General features: G+C 40.9%; 1 protein-coding gene across 6 annotated transcripts in view; it reads right to left on the reverse strand.

Moving 5' to 3' along the window:
- Pde9 (phosphodiesterase 9) overlaps positions 1 to 21,089 on the reverse strand; it is a 122,429-nt gene that overhangs the window by 22,065 nt on the left and 79,275 nt on the right. For all 6 annotated transcript variants that reach the window (XM_043434125.1, XM_043434123.1, XM_043434121.1 and 3 more), the window contains one exon: positions 5,886 to 6,431. In XM_043434125.1, the coding sequence (XP_043290060.1) occupies positions 5,886 to 6,018 (133 nt within the window). In that variant the 5' untranslated portion in view covers positions 6,019 to 6,431. The remainder of the gene's footprint in view (positions 1 to 5,885; positions 6,432 to 21,089) is intronic.

The raw sequence follows: 21,089 nt of genomic DNA on the forward strand, positions 1-21,089 counted from the left end.
CGAATCATATTTATCCATTAGCATTTAATAAACGATCGGCACAATGTACTTCAAGAGTAGAGGATGCAACGATAGATGCAAATGTCAACAAATAATAATCGTAAAATGCAAATTCATAAATATCTTTTCGCTGTGACGACGTAGTTTCTTTTTCATTGTTTATTTTTTTTTAATTTATTTATTATATTTATTTATAATACATAATTTTATTAAAAGTAATAAAAATTTTATAATATTAATTTATAATTTATTTGTCAAGTGCAATTCAATCGAGTATTATTGGGTGCTGATAATGGTTGGAAAACTTGCACAACAAATATCAAGAACAAAGTCCTTCGAGCTTTCAATTCCGTAAAATTAGTCAGTCCAAGCACGAAATCCACTCTGTTGGTGTAAAAAAAAACCGAACGTGAGTTCGAGAAAGTTAACGAAATGATAGTGGCAAAAAAAAGGGAAATGAAAATCTCAACAGGATGAAAATGAGAATAAACACTGGGCGAATGGCGTTGCGAGCTTTTATATTCGAAGCTACAAATAACGTTGGTGTTTTACGGAAGTTAGAACGCTTCTTTACAACCACGTACACTCGTTGAAGTTACGACCCTTCGCTCGAGTATAATGCTACCTGACAACCCCCGGGTTACCCGTGGAAACGCTCAGCTCGGAAGCAGAGCGAGCTTAGAAGAGAAAAAAGGATGAGAGATCCGATTTGGTGAAGGAAGAAACATCAGAAACGAAGAAGAAAAATATGCAAAAGGGAAGAAAGAAAAATTACTCATTCACACAAATGCTGAGACGGGTGACGCTATATTCGCACGAAAAAGAAGCCGAAATGCGCATCAACAAATTGAACGACGATGAGGACGAGCAGATTTTTCAAACCATCATAATGGCTCGTCTGCAGATGTAAAAAGTGCTGAAGCTCATTTATAATTCAACGATTTTAACATAAAAACAATGTTAAATGATAATTTTGTGACATTTTGCCAAAACGCAAATTATTTATAAAATGATTTTCTAATGATTCCACCAAAGTTTATGCCATAGAGATACACCTGGAAAAGAAAAAGTTGATGAACTTGCGAATGAAAAAATCTGGCAGCAGATTTGGGTTAAAAATTCCCAGAATTTAGTGACAGGCTGCCGAAGATGTTGATATTCACAGCGTTCACCAGCTGACGACTCAGAAACGATCAATCTTGCTCGAGGGAAAGTACCAGAAGCTGAGATAAAGTTTGAGCACTGATAGACGGAGCTTTTCACGAAAATTTCCGCTCGCAAGAATCAATTTCATTCGCTCGCCTTCTCTACCACATTGCCAAACCCAACCGCGTCCATGAGAACGTATCTTGAATACTTATATACCATAATTGCGCATCTTAGATTCCATGAATATCATTATTGAGATTAGAACAGAAAAGCGAATACGAAAATTCGAAGAATAACGACAATTCAAATTCTATTCTTACTGCCATCATGACGAATGCCAATCGCCAATCATCACAAGAAATAGTTTTCTTCCTCAAGCGTTCGAAACAAATCCAAACCTGGATGCAAGCCACCGACGTAAATCCTTTGAAACCTGGCACATCGGTTTGTAAACCAGAGAATTCCAATATGTCTAACGAAAACTTGATCAGATGGCACGTGCTTATGGACTCCTTTGCAAATAGTATTCACTCAATTCGCCCCGATGTACTCCGGCTCGTCGAGTGCGCAGCTGGAAAACCATTCGATTGTACGACATCAAAGAAGTTTAGGATTGAATTTTGGAGTCTGAATTGAAGCGGGGTAAATTTTGTCCGTAGACAGAGAAATTTGGCCGTGGGTACATCAGAAGAGAGGAAAGGTCGCGCATCAACGCGTGTTTACAAACTACGCAGATGATAGAAAAGTACGCGTGTACGTTGACGAAGAAATTAGGTAGAGAAGCCAGAGGTTCGAAAGTAGATTTGCCAGCGAGCTGGCAAAAGCAGAAACGTTGAATTCCGCGAAGGCCGAGACGACCCGAGAATATCTCACGTCGAGCGCGGAGCTCCGAGCGCATTCGGCATGCTGCTGCTATGCAATTCCAGATGCAGAAGCATGCGCTCAGTAGTACTTTTCGACGATCGCGTACGCGTGCGTTTGCCGAGGGCTCATATATATATTGGCAGAGCAGGGCACATACACGATGTCGTTGCGAGCTCGTATGGGCTCTTTAAACGGCAATTTATATGCGAGTTAATTCAACGAGTATAGATATAGGAGAGGACAGAGCAGTTGGGCCAGGGCGCGACTCTCGTCGTTCCGGGAGTCTTCAATTATTTAGGCCGGAAAGTAAAGTACAAACGTACCGTCGCTCCTGTGCGAATAACACAAAATAATGTTGTGACACTTAACCACTGTTTTCCTCTGGGCCTTCCTGCGATTTTGACCAAACACGCGACGCGTCACCGGTCAAAAGAATACGCGCAGTTACGAGCCGCTTGCCATGTGGCGAAAAATAAAACGTAGCGAGGTTGAAATGTGCATCGATGGGAAGTGATCCGTGCGCGGTGTATACCGGATGCCATGCATTGACGGGCACACATCGTGCTTTCGTTACGAACGCTCACCACTGGCCGGCTCGAAAACGGCGTCTCTAATTAACCGGTCACATGACTTCAAGGCAGCGACGGTATAGAAATCGAGGAGCGGCTGACCATTGGTAGCTCAAATGTAAAGAGAAAAAGAGAGAGAAAAAGGAGGGAAAAGATGATGGTGGCAGAAGAAATGAGGAGCTTGGAGGCAAGCACACCCGCAGAATACACCGTGAGCCCGGGAAGAACCGACGATATTTACGAGGTCCTTATATAAGCCCGAAGCCCGGATCATACGACTCGATCGAGCCAACGATATCGAGTGGAATTGCTGCAATTAAGCGTAAGTAAGAGCGCACCGTGACGTCGCGAATATACGTGGTACGTCGATGTGACTACTGTGAGATGGGCGTTTGAGAATATGTACCCACTATTAGTAACAATAGAGATGGAGAACGCCGCTGCTTCCTTTTGTGCATTATCCCGTCGCGACGTTTGATCGCTTCTTCGCAAACTTGATAGCATACGCGCCGCAGTATAGCCGTAGCACGAGACGTGTAAAGACACTTGCGTGGCTATAGCATCCTCTTACTTTCCGCACTTTAGCTTCGTGATACGAGCGACGATGACTACTGTCGTGCACGCCTTGTCTCTGCTTTACACGCGAGATTATCGTTCCCGTTTCCGTCCGCAGGAGGCTCCACGCAGAGGGGGAGAGGGCAGCAAAGAAATAACCAACAAGGGAGGGCCGCACAGTGAAAGATAGAGACACAACTCCCACTGATAGAACAGAGAAAGATTATGCCCGGTCTGCTGGGACTACGCGACCGGGAAAAAGTACCAGGGCCGTGTCACTTTGAGGGACTCCCAACTATCCAAGAGGGGACACACCACCAAGCCCGATTACTACATGTCTTCTATCCCATTCATTGACTCTAATAGGATAATGAAACGTGAATCATGGATGTACGATGGACGATTATATTTTTATTGTGGCCCGCTCAATTTATCCATTATTTTGTTGAGGCCAATATCATTGGCAACCCTCCCAGAGGTGTAAGCAAATTCAGACGTACGAGCTGCCTCGAAGATACGCTTCGTGCACGAGTTTTTCGATGCTCACTTCCACATTGAACGACGAAGAAAAAGGAGTGGAAAAAATTGAAATTTCGAATGTATTGGACTCTCATTTTTCTGTCAGATCGAATTTCCCTGGTACTATGAAGAAAAATCCTTTGAAATGATTCGAAACTAACTAGAGCCGTTCGAAACTTTGAACACTGGCAATTTAAGGCTAATTTACTACTGAATAATAACTTGGCTATATTTAACAAGAACTTATAACTTTACACGATTAATTGAGGCATCGCCCAGCATCCATGAAATATTATGTGGTTACGCTAGGATATTACATTCTTGCGGTTTGGCTACCGACCACCGACCACGATGTCGCTAAACTTATAGGTCCCCTTCGTTCTTTGTTTTCTTAAGTTTTTATTTAAATATCTGATTTAATAGTTTGCTCTAGCGCCGCCCAACGGTCCCTCGGACCTGCTCCCTCCTTCAGAAATTCCAATGCAATATTCGCTACTTCTGATTCTCGATCGTTGTTTTCATTGTTTTCACGATTCAATTTCGTAGCAGCGCATCCCCGGAGACAAATACGAAAAACTATACAACAGTTATTCAAATGTGATTTACAGAGTAACTTTGATTTCGAACTCGTACATGAAGTAAGCAAATCATTTGAAATTCACTCGTCCAAGTTTTGCTATAGCCAGATACAAATTAAGGTAACAATGTAGTCTAAGCAGGTATGAATATTTATGGGAAATGGTAACTATACAAATGTAGGGACGAAATCAGCAAACACGGACACGAGGCTTATCAGAGCTCTCGGTTTCGTAATTTCCGCAAAATGGTCCTGCTCCACACATACGTACACGCGTTATTCGACGTTATACAATAGTTTGTACTAAACCATTATAGGATCGATCGGATTTTCGAACAGAACGTGGTTGCCGTGAAACGAACGCGCAACAGGGAAGTGCATTAATAGATGTCTGTGAGGATAGAATCGATTCTTTGGTTTCCTCCTCCCTTTCAAACTTCTCCCGTTAAAGCTCTCGTGCTTAATATAGTAATCCATTGGCTTGAGTATACATGTATCGAATAACATGTGAATATATGTATAAACAAACATACGTACGAAGCTTCAAAGGCGTTTCGCTCACCAGCGGTCGCGATCATTTTCAATTTCCCTGAGATTTTATCATGAAATAGTATCCTAAGAAGGTAATATCCTAATGAATTTTTTCGATTGTTATTTAACGTTTTTTAAAAGTTATGATTTATTAATAAATCCAGATTTTGCGAGTTTCGAAAACGTTCCGAGGTCTGGAGCTGTAGAAAGAATCGGGATATCGAAACATTTTTCATTTTCGTTCATACTATCAGGAGAAAAAGGAGAAACATAATAAATCAGCGTTAGAAACGTTTGGTTTCGGTGTGAAAAAAAAAATTGTTTTTTTTTTTCAAAAATGATTATCATTTTTTTTGCAGATAATTCTATGAAGATAATTCTTATGACGCTGTTTCCATGACTCTTCGGCTTTGATTTTGAAGCTTTTATTTCCCAGGAAAATGAAAAAGGATTGGGATCAGGGCTGCGAGCAAAATGGTGTAAAAGCCCTCGGATACATGTGCCCACGAATTAGGGATGAAGAATACGCGATTATAATTTCCCAACCACTGTGGCTTCACTCCGGGGGTGCAGAGCTCGAGTTCGAACTCGTATTTATCCTCGTTGAATAATTCAGTTCTCTTCTCACCAGCGTCATGTATTGAAATAGTACGACGTGAGTGGAATCGATCGTGAAGCAGGATATTATCTTAGCGACAGGACTTTTGTCCTGCTCCAACAATGCTTATAGACATTCATATATGCCCACAGCTAATCCGCAATATTGCGGCTGATACACTCCCGGAAAACGTGGGTTTGAAAAATTGAGTCTTCCCCGTCCATCTCTCTACCTTTTAGTTGATTTTCTTATGAATTATCATAGGAGAATAAACCGCGGATGTAATAATTACTAATTCAATTTGTAGAATAAAGTTTTTTATTCGATTTGAACTAATCCATCGATGTATAACGTAAATAACGTAAATAAACTTAAATTCGAGTGCGTAAATGGTAACAAACTTTTTAACCAAGAGTTTGTCCATCCTCGATCAGAATGAACGAAAAAAATTGAATAATTCATGTAAAATACTGTCCAATAAGACTCACGAAGGAAAATTATGGAAAATATACGAAAAGCTCACCTTTGAGTTCGTTATTGGTGACGTGATCGGAGCGAAAGGTGGCGGTTTCCATCCGATCACCGACGTAAAAGTAGATATTCGTGTAATCGTTGTCGGGGTCGCCAGTTCCGTTCCTCGTCTCGTCGAGGTCCATGGCCCGTTGATTGTTCGATGTTCGATGCAGCTGCTGTCGTTGGTTGGAGGTCGTTTCAACCAAGGAACATCGGCAACGATCGTGGAGACAGGAATCGACGATCTCGTGCCCAACAACACGCTTGTACTGAGTCCGGAATGGGAGTAATATACGAACTCTTTGGTTCGGGGGTGTCGGGTGACGCGCCGCTGCTCCTGGACTCTCGCCGGACTCATCGTCGCATCGCCACCCTGGCACCCCCAAATAAGGCTGCCGGTCTCGACAATGATCCTCGTAACCCTCCTGACTCTGCGATCACGAAGTTACATGCGACGACCTCCTTAATGACGTAATATGACGCTGGAGAGTTTGTTACCGAGGCTCTTCTAATCTCGTCTATCCCGAAATCACCAAATCTCATAACATCTTCCATCCTGCAATACACAACAGGATCGTCTCATTAAGTTGTCTTTATCGCTGGTTCATATTGCAATCGTTGATTAAACAAAATGTACTTTATGGTTTGCCCATATTGTGGAGTTTTTTTTTATCGTTTGTTGCTTTTCTTGTTGAATACCGTGTGCGTTACAATTTAGTGAAAATTGATTCAAAGAAATCCCTATTTTTTCGATAATTCTTTTATTGTGAATCAGAAAGTTCATTATAATCGACGCTGCTCGGCCCGTCATACACTGAGAAAAGAAATTTGGTTGAAACACTTGAAAAATGTTCAATTCAACTAAAATATTTAGATAATTATTCAAATAGATAGCGATTTGGATTAACGAAATTGAGGGTTATGTGACGATATTTGGGTTACTCAAACATCATATTTTGTGGCCAAGAAAATAATTGTATATTGAATCTCCGTAGATTGTGATGTGGTAAGAAAATCTTGAAGCTGAGTTTGCAAAATGATATAATAAAATATACTGAACTTTTCTTTCGAGGTAGACATTTGTATAGACAATTAATTTGGTTCGTCATCGATAAAATTTAGTTAAGCTACACGAAGAAAAAATCCGACTATCAAAATTATTTGTTATTTTCCACAAATCGTATTGGCTAATACATTTCAACAAATTTTGGACTATATTAATCTGACCGATTCGATTTAAAAAATATTTATCATTCTCAACAAAACCGTTTACTTACTTCAGTACTTGATATTCATATAAATATATCATAAAGGTGCATGTGAATTAAGTAAAAATAAACAAGTTTCGAGTTCTTTGAACAAAAGATTTGGTTTCACTCGTTTAGTTAATGCACACAAACAAAAATTTAGTGATTCTGATAAATGAACTATTCCTAAAAATATCAACTGAAGATTGCTACAACGATTTTTTTTTTTTTTTACAATGTCTCCCTCTGACTCGTCAAATTACCTATTCGCTTCGCTTGTCCCAAAGAATCACACCAATTTTCCACAAAATAAAATAAATGCATGTCCGATACAAGCGTTAAAAATATAGTTATGTTTAATTCTCGTGGAGTTATATGAAATTTAGTTGCTTCTCTTATGTGGCTATCGTGTCATGGAACGTTGGTAATAGTAGTGAGTTATTAGTAATTATATACCGAGAAGATGGTACGCCCTATGCAGCGTGAATAATATACATTCGGTATGAAATGTTGGAGATTCATATTGGTTGGATTACAGGATTTCCCACGATCCAGTCGAAAAAATAACTCAAATACGTCAAACCCTTTGAAAGTTTTTGAATGTCTTATGGACCTGAAAAAATTAAAAATTCGCGATAGTTCAAAATGGTCGACATGCCTCTACCACCCCAGAACCAGCATAGAGGTGCGCCTCCAATTTTAAATATATTCTTCTCGTTCTCTTTACCCGAAGATTCTGTGCAAGAACAGCCCGCCGCGCTTGATCCGCTTAGCATTGGATTCCAGAAAAAATGATATGATCGGACGCGCCAATATCCACTTCTAAAACTTCAATGATTCGTAGAATATTGGTCGGATCATCACTAAAATTGCACAAGCTAACGTCAGTCACTATATTGTCTCACTTCTGAACATGTGAGGAAATCGCCTCACTTCCGTACATGTGCTAATGTTACATAAACGCAATTGTTGTTTGGATGTGTTTCTAACAAAACATACAAAATTTTTATCAACTTTACTGCATGAAGGAAGCTAGAAATGAAAATGCGAGACTTAGGCTGAGCAGGGAGTTACTGAATGCAGCAGCCAATCGTCTCGGGAGACCGACGCGCTTAGGGACTAGGAATTTCAATATAAAAAATTCTTCCAGCTAACGAACTTTTTTCTTCATAATGTAAAAGTTTCGAAGTTTCACCGTTTTCGTTAACTTGTCCCCGCAGTCAAACACATTCGGTAAATTTTACAGTGAATTTCACGCTAAATATTACCGTTTAATTCTCTCCGTGAAGACAATTGTGCTGGTACTTAATTTGAAAATACAGTCAAATCTCGATGGTATTAATAATGGAATAAATGAGAATAGGAAAAAATACGAGTGACTACGTCATTTAGAGATTTTCATTGATTGACATCTATCATTGTCTCCTCTGTTAGCAACGATTCATTCAATGTGGTAACAAGCGGTCGGAGCCGTGCGCACGGACACAAGTCGATGGTGAAGAGAAAAAGGATGAGGCCATCCCCTGTGAGACCATTAATCTGATTCAACGGTTCTAGCTTTTGCTTGATACCTGAACAAGACGAGAGATGCGGTCGGGATAATTGAATGAGAGAATGCTCGGTGGTGGACGGATCGAAAGACAGGTGGTGATGTATTGACGTATACTACACGTTTTTACATCCAAGTGTAGGTGAAAATGTACGTATATGTTGTTCTATATACACATATAGATGACAGCACGATCGTTGCTCTTCGAGAAAGTGCGGGGCACGGTGAAACCAATCAGTTTATCGCAATATAGCAGAGATCGTCAGGCGAAGCCAATCAGGCCGGAGTTACCCCCCGTCCCGAAAGACTCTACTTGACAGAGGAAACGAAATTGCTGAAGTTTTAATGTATTGAAGGAGAGAGAAATAAAGAGAAAAAAAACCGAACTCCGTAGATCGGAAATAGAGCACATAGTGAACCATCTATCAAAGCCAGATCCTTCGCGGACGTTAAGAATTTAATTACACGAAACATGGTAACTTGGAAGACTGACAAGTTTGGCAAAAAAGAAAATAAAAAGTCCGCGGCGAATAGCCCGCAATTCGTTTTTTTTTTTTTTTTCTTACACAACGAAAAAGTTGTCAGCCATAAAGCTTCTTCGAATTTCATTATCTCAACTCGGCCAAGATTTATATTACAAAGCTCCGTAATTTTGAGATTTACAAATGAATTTTTTGCTAATTAACGTGTCGACAGAACCCATTCGCTGCCTTGGGCATTTCGGCCCCATTGCCCGCAGGTTTCCTCTATTTTATTGCGCTTCGCGTGGCACTACATTTTATAATTTCATTGACCTACTATACCGCGACGCACAGCGGAGCGCAGGAAACCGCGGGGATTCGTTGCGTTTTCGTGCGGTATAAATTCATTATGAACCTCGAGTAAACCTGCGAGACTGCGTATCAACATATATTGATACTTTATCGTACACACTTATTTACTTTTGGGCACGAGCGTATATTTTCGCTTGTCAATATAGCGTACATAGAATTGAGGCGATAAACAATTATTATGGGATGCCGCTATGAAGTAAACTGTGGGGGGAGTGAAAAACGACAAAATTCAAACTCCGACAAGAAAACAAAAGCTCGATCTGGGCCATTAAGGTGTATTTTTTTCCTTACTTTATTCCCAGTCCATTTTTTCTTGAACAACAAAATCTACTTTGGCAACGTCATCGACGGTTATCACGGAATTTAGTACCAAAGAGTAATGTACTGTCCCGTGTATTTTATGTTTTGAATATGGATCAGTGCAGTCATTGCGAGTGTCCGTTTTTTATTCGTACTAACCATCATGTTTTATCGTCGAACGTACGAATTTATGGATTGATATTTTCTTACGATAACCAGCATAACCTCTTCGCACGGTTTTCGTACTTCATGGATTTCCGTTCACCATACTTGGCTCCGACGATTCAAAAAAGTTACTTCGTATCGTAGACAGATTTCGCATCATAAAAGTGGAAAAAGCTTGGAAGCTTACTAAACGAAATGTCCAAAACGAAATTGAACAGCAAGAAAAAAGCTGCGGTTCGACTGCTTTCCAGTGAAAAAAAATGTAGCGAGACTGCAGCAACTAAACGGCAAGAATTGAAAGCAAAAACTGGCACGAGCTCTGCTGCAGCCTCATACGAAGGTTTTAAATTATGATATGAAAAGGGATGGTGAATGCTGGAATGAAAAAGAAAATGATAGCTTTGACACTAATTTTAGTGCCGGCAGATATCGATTTTTCCCGTCTGTCATCGGGAAGCGCTGACCCATGGTATTGGCATCCCGATCCATCTCGGCTTCGCAATCAAATGCATATCGGTAGAAAAAAGGAGATAAAAAAAAAATAGAGAAAAAGAAAGTACGATGGGGTTTCGGTCGTCACACGCGCGTTTATGAAGTTCCTTTTTTCTTCGTTCCTCCCGTCCTCAATGGATGGCTCGTCAGGCTTTCCAGGCGAGCGACCAGTTCCGATAAAAGTCGCAAGATTAAATGGTTCGATCGTAAGCGTGAAACGATTCGATCTTCCTGTTAACACTCGTGGAAAACACCAACTCCCTCACAATCAGACACAAAGAGCATCGTAATAGCGGGCACATACACCCAGCAAAAATACTGTTCCATTAGCACTAGAGGAAATAGCGCCATTGATTTTCTATCACGAACCTTTATCGCGATCAACAATAAAAAAGGCATGAGCCGTTCTACACCGCTTGACGAGACATTGTTTCTTTCGTTCATGCGACCCCGACGCGATCTGACCCAAGTCCAAATGTCCATTGCACTTGCTACCCTTACACCTTCGATTACACGTCCTGACACTAGTAAACTGATGCAAAGACAGAAATGGAGATTTTCATTTAGTAGATACCAAAAGAAAAAATGATCTGAACCATCAACCCAGACAACGATCGAGGGGAGCCCATTAAAAAAACCAATCAACATCCCATGAATATATTCGAACATTTGTTCCCATAACGCACAGTGAGATGTGTCAATTCGAAACTGCCACTTACGAGAAACTGATAGAAGCTTGTTATGCTCCAGAGCAAAGCTTTGCCAAGACAATTTCTTTTGATCCGAGGTCAATTGGTGGAGGAAATTCACAAAAAATCGCATCACCCCAATAATGTTCACTCAACAGGATCGACTAAATGAATTTTTCTCGTTTCTTTGATAATTTCTTATTAACTGTGACTCCTTAGCATTCTCTCATCAGCCCTGTAACTTCCGTCTATTTATTATGACCACTTAGAGAAAAGGTACATAAAATAAGCATCTCCATATCCACACATATTTATGTTCTATTCCTCTTAGGCTGATGTTGGCGTGTTTTATCGCCTCGGTACGAGTATCAAGATGATTGGAGGGCTTTTTCTCGCATCGTCTTTGCCTGTCGGTGGGTCTCTGAAGCGCTCGTGGACACCGTGTGTATCCGTTCGTCCGTTCTTCTGCTCGTTCTATCGGAATGAGTCAGGGAAAAAGGAAACGTGCTAACGAGGCCCGGTCAGCATTAATTGTAACATCCTCCGCATGATGCTGCTTACCGCCGGTGGCGTACGCACACACGTAGCATAGGACTTCCGTCGAAAGAGAATCGCCTCGGGTCTCAAAACCCCACAAAGGAAGCTGCCAAGACGACCTCAACGCCCACGCTCACTGGCGAAAGGGCTTGGACGACTTGTCAGACTAAATACATATACGCTCATATGAGCACGCTTCTTGTCTTTGAATTAAAACGAAAGCAAGAGAGTGACTTACGTGCAACGACGAAGAACGGAAGAGTCAACATGTGACGAACATTAAACATGCTTACACGGTAGCCTACATTAATTCAAGTTTGTAGCACTCGGGGAACAGATTGAAAGTATTTTTTCATAAGGAATTTGACAGCTGCTGTCATTTAACTGCACTGGATGATGTATGTCATCGTGTAATTTTCATAATGGAATGTTATTATTGATCAAGCACTGGCGGAACGGCAGGCCAAAAGAAAAAAAAAAAAAAATTGACACATTTTTGGCATTGATAAACGTGCCCGGATGCAGCTGATGATTTGCTATTGGGCCTCTATCATTTATTCTCTTGACAAGTGCCCCAGCCTTAGAGAGTTACAGGAAATATCGAGCTGAATGGACACGATTTTCTTTGTACAAGAAAAAAGTACTCGCGTCCTGTGAACGTATCCGCATGAAGTGTTCATCAAGTATCAAGTTTTCTGCGAGTTCCACTCGTCTGTAAATTTCGCAGTGCGATATCTTGGAGAAATAGATCGGTTAGACTGGTTCGCGGCGCGACACTATCTCGAGACTCATTTTTTCTCAAGACGGCGTTTGACGTCACATCGTTCACCACCACCCGCAATTCAAATATTTGCCTACTCCACACCTCAGCCATGCTAGCACGTGCCCAGCTTGAACGGGACCAGCGAGAACGAAGAGCCAGGTAAAACGGATATTCTATATCGATCAGACAATTAAAGACACAACTGAACGATTCGAAACGTACGTCCATGGGGTATTCACATGCGACTTAACTCGCCGTATACCAAAGACGATGAAGAGAAGAGTATTTTTATAATTTTGTAGGAAAAATAAAACGAGCGTCAATGAACTGTTTTCTGATTATCTCCATCGATGATTACTTCAAAATGTTCAACTAACGAAAGAGTCGTATTCATATAGAATCTTCAGTCACAAATTTGAGGCTCCGCGTCCAAGAAATCTTCCAACATTATACACAGCCAAAGAATTAGCTTCAAGTCATTTGATTGCCTAGTCACGCATTCCATCGTCGGTAGCAATCGAAAATTATTCAAACGATGATAACAGTCCCAAAGTCAAATTCAAGGCGCGTCGACCCGCGTTGTACTTTGTAGTTTAGCATCGCATGCGGGTATAGAAACCCAATATAAAACTCTTCTATAGATGTAGTACAAGGAGAGTATAATCATTAGCATATGCGCCATAAAAAAGAATTTACCATGCGCATGAAAATGAATCAAGCAGAATATGAATATTCAAAAGTAATGCGTTGAATATTGAGCCCAACAATAATGGAGGAAACGCCATTTTTCAGTTAAAAATGCCTGTCGATACAGCCTCTCTCGTGTCATCAGTGTGATGCACCTCGAATTTCAGAACGGGCTTAATTAAAACAGCTTTACCAAACCTTTGTGATCCCGTGCATGGATTATTTTCTTCGACAGAACTAATATCACGACTAGGGATTACAGTTTAGATGATATCCTCACAAAGACGGACGAGGTTTGGTGAAATAGAAGGCATTTTCGATATCAAAGGGTAGTCGTTGCTGTTGCCATCGGCAGATGAACGATACTTGGTTTCGTAACAGAGCCAATAAGCATCCAATGTCTAAATGGAATGTAGGGAATGGAAAATATAACTCGAACTCTACGAAAAACAATGTGAAACGAGTTAATTTACATTCTGAAAATAGGAACCTCCAATTAAAAAATCATTCAATTCATTCAAAGTACAGTTGTTTCAGATGAAAAGTATGAGGATAAAAATGAAGTAAGGAAAAAATTCTGATATGAAGAAAACAATCGAATCGAAAAAAAAAATCAGCCAAAGTACTCCATGAGTTTTCTAGGTTCATTCACTCTACGCATTCGTGCCACGAAATAAAACGTGACAAGTTGCCACGGCCTCATAGCTTCAGATAATAAAAAACGCAGAATCGTGACACAAAAATTTGGCAACGTTAAATGTAAAATCAAACAAATATTTGCTGCCCCGTTGAAAATCGTTGATGCTAAAAATCGAATAATTTTCAGCATTTGCCAAGCGCTTATGCAAATGATTGAACCCATTCATTTTCCTTTACAACGCGAATGAAAATGCAAGCAATACCAAGATGCGTTTTTTCCTCCATCTGGAAAAATGCTCCTCGATATATAACAGCCATCACGTTTTAACATAGCTTCATCCATCTAATCAATATGCAGAGGAAGCTTCGTCGATTCTCCGGATCGACCCTAGAGAGGCTTTTCGCGTATACAGAGCCGTCTCACTTACCTCGTGAGAGTATGTATTGGAAAAGTGGAGCACAGACTCTCACGGATTGGATAGGGTGAACCAGTCTCGTGGTTTCCTGAGCGCGTTGCTGCAAAATCTCAACCCGATCATTTCGTCGTATCGTATCACTTGGGGATCAACTTATAACACATTGTTGTACTTGGCTGCATGGATACACACTGTCTTCGTCAGCTTATTTGCTTAAAATGGCTTGCTAAGGTTCTCCGCATACGTACGACCCCAAAAGGGTGCAAACAAAATTTACGTACCACCATTTCCACGCCATTTTTCCGCACGTAACACTCTTGGAGTATGCAAAATTCTTTTTTCTTAATACTTGTAAAGTCAGCTGCACTAGTTCTGTTTCTTATGGTTAATACGAAACGAGGTTTAGTAACTGAGCTATGAATAAGTTGCAAAGTAAATTTGCACCCATGACCACCGCGAAAAAAACGTCGATACAACCTCATGTGTACGAAAGGTCTGACTAAACTTCTGTGACGTTGAACCTTGATGCAAATCAATCGAGAATGAACCGAAGTGACGCCATGCTAGGGTCCTTCATGAAGACTCGGCAAAGACCTTTGCAGTTATATTTTCTACACTCGTATACGATAAAAAAAGGAACGAACACTTGGAGCCCTTGAAAAATCTCATTTACAAGCTTCATTTGAAATTCTTGTAGTTGAAAGTACCAGTACAGCACCCGAACATCTGGAAAAATCCTCCCATAACTGTGAAAAGTGAAGATGAGATTTCATAAAGATGAACTGGCAGGTAAGGTCTGATAGAAAATGGAGTTCGCGTCTTGCGAGAATCTTCAACGGTGAAAGAAGGATTTCTCTGAGATAGCATTCAAGAGAGAAGAAGACTCGGTAAGAGAGGCTACACCACCTTTCGAGGATAAATGAAACTCTTGCTTTACGAGCAGACGTGGCCTTCGATATATTTTCACATCGCTACGAGCCCCAAGAGCGTCACTTACTGTGGTAAATAGCGTTCGAAGCATCGTCTTCGCTTCTTGCGTCTGATACTATGACGAAGACGATGAGCTGTGAACTATTTTAATGGCTTGCCATAAACGCGGTGTATAAAAGGGTCGAGATATCGATCTATGGGCCTGACCTGGTGGGCAACACGGGCGACTATGTACAGGGAATTCTAGACCACATTAGCGATTATTTATAGGTGAAAAAATGACCCCTTTATTATTTAAGCTACATCAAGTTGAAAAGACGAAAAAAAAGTATCGAAAATTAGTTGAAGGGATAAGTCTCGCGAAGACTTTGAAATTTTTCTAACACCTTCCGAAACGTATTCCGGGCGACCTGAAAAAATTTCAACAAGATTGACTACTTACTCATTCAGAAAAAAAAATTGTGAAATTATCTTCAAATAGACACAATAAACTTATGAAAATTCGTTGAATTTTTTGGGATGGGACCGCACAAGCCTTTGATGTGGCAATTTTAACGAAGTAAAGAGACAGACAGATGGAACGGAAAAAAGTGAGAAACTCGGAAGATAGAAGAATCAGATTAGAAGCATCGCGGCTAGTTTGTGCATAAGTTAGAGACCCCACGCGTCCCTCGAAGTAGAAGCAGAACTTTCATAATCAAATATTATCTTCTGTTCGCAAGTACACAGCTGAGAAAAGGATCTTCCAAAATTTGAAAAAGTTGCCTCAAAGCTGCCACCGTTCTGAGACGTGCCTCCAGCTTAGGCTGCCGAGAGATTAACGGGCCATGACCACGTTTAGGCTCGACAGGGAAATTGGAACGTGGTTAATAACGCAGAGCTAAAAATCTTATAACATCGACGAAAAAATATTATTTTTTCTTCGCATAGTAACTTTTCTTTTCTTCAGTCACAGCGACGTCACGTTCAGATTCTGTATCATCGGAAAACTATGCCCTCATCCATATAAACAAGTTTTTTGGATTTTTATGCGCTCCCTCCCTCGATGAAATGAAGAAAAAAATGATCTTTGGCACTTATTGATTACTCCTGGTTCTCACTGAAGGTAATAACTGTCTAGGAAGGCATATCAAATATATACAGAACATTTCTGCGGTAACGTGACGATCGAATGACTGCTTTGAAGAACTGATTTTCCTGCAGTACACGAGAAACATGGATTGCAATCAATATGGTGTCCGGCGCAAGCGATATCTTCTTTACACCTCTTACAACTAGTTCCAGCCAGTAAATCAACAAGCAAGCGATGTCAGTGTATTAATACAAACGGCTGATTCGGTTGTTCGTCAATTTTCTCAAACAGACACATTGACTCTGGTATCAAATGCGAAACGAGTGTTGGCCATCCGAGCAAATGCTTTCAATTATACGTAGTTGATGTATCCACGTGGAGCCGTAACCGGGTGTTTGGCCGATAGTGTACACGTCTCACCATCGTGATCGTGTTAAAGCAATTTGCGTTATGACAGAAGCTGAGCGTGTTATACATACCTACATTGAATCCAGCCATCAGAGTGTTCATGAAACCGACGAAACTTATACACGTCGAACGTCTGTGTAGCTAAAGGGAAGAGCAATGAGAGTAGCGCTCACGTGCTACTTACGTGCACCTGTTCAATGCGATTGAAAAATTCGTAGTGATCATTGAGCGCAGTAAATCGAATTGGATAGCATTTTGAAATGATGTAACGTGCATAACCCTGTAACACCGGAAGCTCTGCCAAGTATAACAATTGATAATATCATTTGAACGATTTCACAGTGAGGAAAGATTGATGCCGAATGTCGATCAGTTTGTGGGAATCGACTCGTTGTGAAAGCGCGTCTTGGAGTAAAATTTCACGAGATCAACGTCGATCCTGCGTGTCTGAATTTCAGCGTGAGAACATTATTTCCCTATTTTCTACCGCACTCTTTCCATATTCTCTGCTTCATTTATTTCCGTTCACACTTCGTAGCAGACTTTTTCGGGGATTATCAGCATGAAAAAGTAATTGAACGGTCAACAGCTTGGCCCCTGACTCGCTGGCGAACTTGGCGACGAAAAAGAGCAACGCTACAACGAGAAGCAAGAAAGTATCGTATCGATCTCGCAATCGAACAAGCACAAGGTCCTGACAACCTTTTTTAATCAACTTGAAGCTCGGTGCTGCGAAATGGCGCTTAAACTTTGACCCGACTCCGAGACCTCAAACTCTCATCTGTCAAACGCTCAACATGCGCGTCTCGGCCACACGAATCATCTTTCGACTCCGTTCTTTTGTGTTTAATGATACACGGCGAGCATATTTTTCCAATAGCGTTTTCGAGCTCAATGTGCTAGGAAATTTGTAGCAGAACATTGATTGCTCGAGCCAGTAATTTTCAATGAGCACAGCTGATGGTAATTCGCTCCAATAATCCGCCGCCATATCGGTTTGCTGTGTTACCAAATCCACGCGTTCCGGTACATTCAACGCGAGCAGCCGGTAGTTCTCAAATAAGACAATGGAACCGATCGTGGTTTGTTAGAGTGTAATGGTGTTACAAGGCTGTTGCACCCGTATAGATGGCGTGTCGGAATAGTAACCTCCCTTAAGCACACGTCACTTTGGAATTTGCGGCAATATATTGGAGAACGGGGGGCTAGCCTCACACGGATACACGGGCATCCGGACAAGCATTATAGTGGTGCAATGTAGTGCTCCTTGATGGGAATCCCACTGTCCGCAACGATTCGAGGCATGCGTCAAAGGTGTCAGAATCGTCAACGATGCGTTGATTAAACGTCGTAGCGATGCGACGTGTTTTAATAGTCTGAGGGTTCGATGCTCTGCAACTACGTAAAAACGTCGATATAAACAGTCCGTATTAGCGATTGTGATTTTGTGACAAACTCGGTCAAACTAACCGATAAACTGCCACGAAGCACGTTGTTCATTATCTGTTTTTTTTTTCTGAGTTATTCACAGTGTTTGAACAAATGATTCGTGGAGTCACAGACCCTTTGGAACGCGACCTCAACCCAGATGCATTATTGTTACTGCAAAAACAAGCGTGTGATCAACAGCAACGAGAATTTTCGAAACAATTGGGTCAAATTACCTGCTGCTCGGTTGGTAGGACAGTTGCCATTTATAGTTCGAAGCCACAAATTTCACGTTACTGCGTAGAAGAGATTATAATGAAGATTGTCGTTTCACAAATTACGAATATTTGTTTTACACGATTTCACAAGTAGCTCGCTCTGTAATCATCGTACGCGTTGGCACTTATCTGACGAACACCACGATCGATGGATAACGATAATCCATGGATGGTAATTAGTTATTACAGCAGGTCAGTTTCATTAAGGCGTTATAATTGTGTTGTCGAAGCCTGATTCATGGACGGCAAGCTGGAGAACGAAAGCAGGCTGTTGGTCCCGTTAATGGATGCTGATACATCTCGTGGGTTTAGAACGATAGTGGTATTTTGGTTAAATTCATCTGTCCACTCGCTTCCCCCTCCGTTCTCCATTCTCTTTCCACATTTCTGCCTCGTACGAGTAACGCTCTGTATGCTAAATAGCACTGTGTATACGGCATCACTGTAGCTAAATATTAGCCCGTAAATATTATGCGGATAATTAAATTGGACATAATTTAAAACATGACAAGCGCATAGATAATGCACCCCACTCGAGTATCCGTAATCCTGATTTATGGGACGAGGTGCACGCATGTACTTTTTCCTCCCGCGCTTATGCGAATATATAGTTGGGAGTCTCAACCAGAATTTTACGTAATGGCTTCACCTCATGAGCTGGTATTGTGAAGCTAACGAAACGAACGCAGCCACTGCCTCCAACATCGACATTTCTGCCATATCTTTTATTAGCGTGTACTGTGTATCGTTTATCTCGTGTAATAACGTTCCCTCGTAGTCCGCAATAATTTAATGAAGCCGATCAGAGTTTTTCCCTGCATTTGCATTAAAACACGCGGCGGATGTTCAGAGCAGTAGAATCCACTTTTGTTTCATATCAAACCCAATTTTTCCAACATTTCATAGATCTAGAAAAAAGTGTCCAAGATCCAAAAAATATCCAAACAGAAAAGTTGATAGTTCCTTAAGAATGACAAAAAATAATTCAAAGGTATATCGCTTTTGAAACTCGTGACCTTGGTTCACTGTTCACAATCTCAGCCCCAAATATTATTGAAGATCGTAAAATATATGCTCAATTCTGTTGTAAAATTGAGTGAATCGTTTCACACGATGAGACAATAAATATACGAAAATCCGATGAATCAACACTGTAAATCAATATTCGATCTGATAATACTTTGATTCAATGAAATATGAAACATTTCAAACTGGCGCCAGAATCTACGTTAGCTAATTTTAGAGCGTGGTGGAAAGATACTGGCTTAGCTTTTCGAAATGCTACTTTGAAGATCGAACTCGTTCACTCGACTCGGAAACGCGCACACACGAATGTATAATTGCTCGGATCTGTGATTCGTATAAAGAGGGTCGGCGGATTTCGAGGTCGTTCAGGGCCAAGATTGGAAATCTACGTAGGAATATTTCCGCGAGATCAAAGAAGCCTGTGGCCGCGTGGGCACCTCGTGCTCTGTATCACATATATGTCAAGATGATACATATTTCGCGCTTTCCCTGAGCTGCGTGCTGTGTGCTGTGAGGCAAAGCGAATATGTATTCGCTCATGCTACTGCTGCTGATGCTATACGATGCTGTACGTTCGACGGAAGAAAACAAACACTCGTTAACGAGTCGCATCAGAGCAGATTGGAGAGATTTCCTGCCGCGCCGGGCGCGCGCGGCGCTCTTATTTGACTCTGTATTGGGCCCCAGTGTATGCCACTAGGCTGATGTGCCCTCCATAGACCTCGGCCCTCGACCGGCCAGGGCGGAGGTTAATTTATCGAATTAAGCCTGCGTACAATTGTGTTATGAGTTCGAGTCACGAAGACTTTTATTACTGGTACAAGTACAGATATACGGGAATACACGCTTGAGTCCGTTTGACCGTAGCGAATAACACAAGATTTTCGCTCCATCTCGCCGTTGTTTATTGTTAAGTTTCTTCAAAAGCAGCATACGTTATAATCGTGTTAATAAACAGGTTCAATATTTTGAAAGATCGTGAATTTTTGGCCAGCAGAGTGTTCCATGATTATTTCTGGTTAAAGCAAACTGATACTAGTCTCGATGCCTTGGATATTTAATTACAAATTATTATCCGATTAACCCGTGTCACTCGGGGTCCACTGGACCCCGGGCCAACTTCATGGCCATTTTAAGCTAGGACAGACTTTTCCGAATCAAACTTTTCGCGCCATCTGTTCTCGTTTGAACCCAATACATTAAATTTGAACACTTTTCAAAGGGCTGCATACCGTCAGTTGACCAAGAGACCTCGCTCAGTGCCCGCATGTTTTCTTGTGGGGCCCAATAAACCCTGTGTGACCGTACAGTGGCAAAGAATCGGGTCTCAAATTCGTTTTTTTTGTGCCAAAGTGCATTCAGGAACGTAAGAATTGATGCAAGAACTAAATTATTTCTTTGGCCGTAAATAATATTCATAATCTTCAAGTAGATGCTTCGTGTGACGAGTATCGCATATATTTGTGCGTCAATTGCGGAGGCCGTAAGTAAAATAAAATTTTTTGTTCATATTTTCATCATTTTCTATCGAAAATATACGATTTGTGCTACACTTTTTACCATTATTGGTCCATTTAAACGTTCATTTAAAATAGAATTTAAAATTCTATTTTTTTCTTGAAAATATAATATCCAAAGAGTAAAGCAGCGTTTGATTTTTTACCATACGTCAAAAATTCAATTCTTAGCGAATTTTTTTTGTCAAAAAAAAGTCAGATTTCGTGAATTTTATTTTCACGCCGTGTTTTGACGACT

Source organism: Venturia canescens, chromosome 1 (genome assembly GCF_019457755.1).
Source record: "Venturia canescens isolate UGA chromosome 1, ASM1945775v1, whole genome shotgun sequence".
NCBI classification, from domain to species: Eukaryota; Metazoa; Arthropoda; class Insecta; order Hymenoptera; family Ichneumonidae; genus Venturia; species Venturia canescens.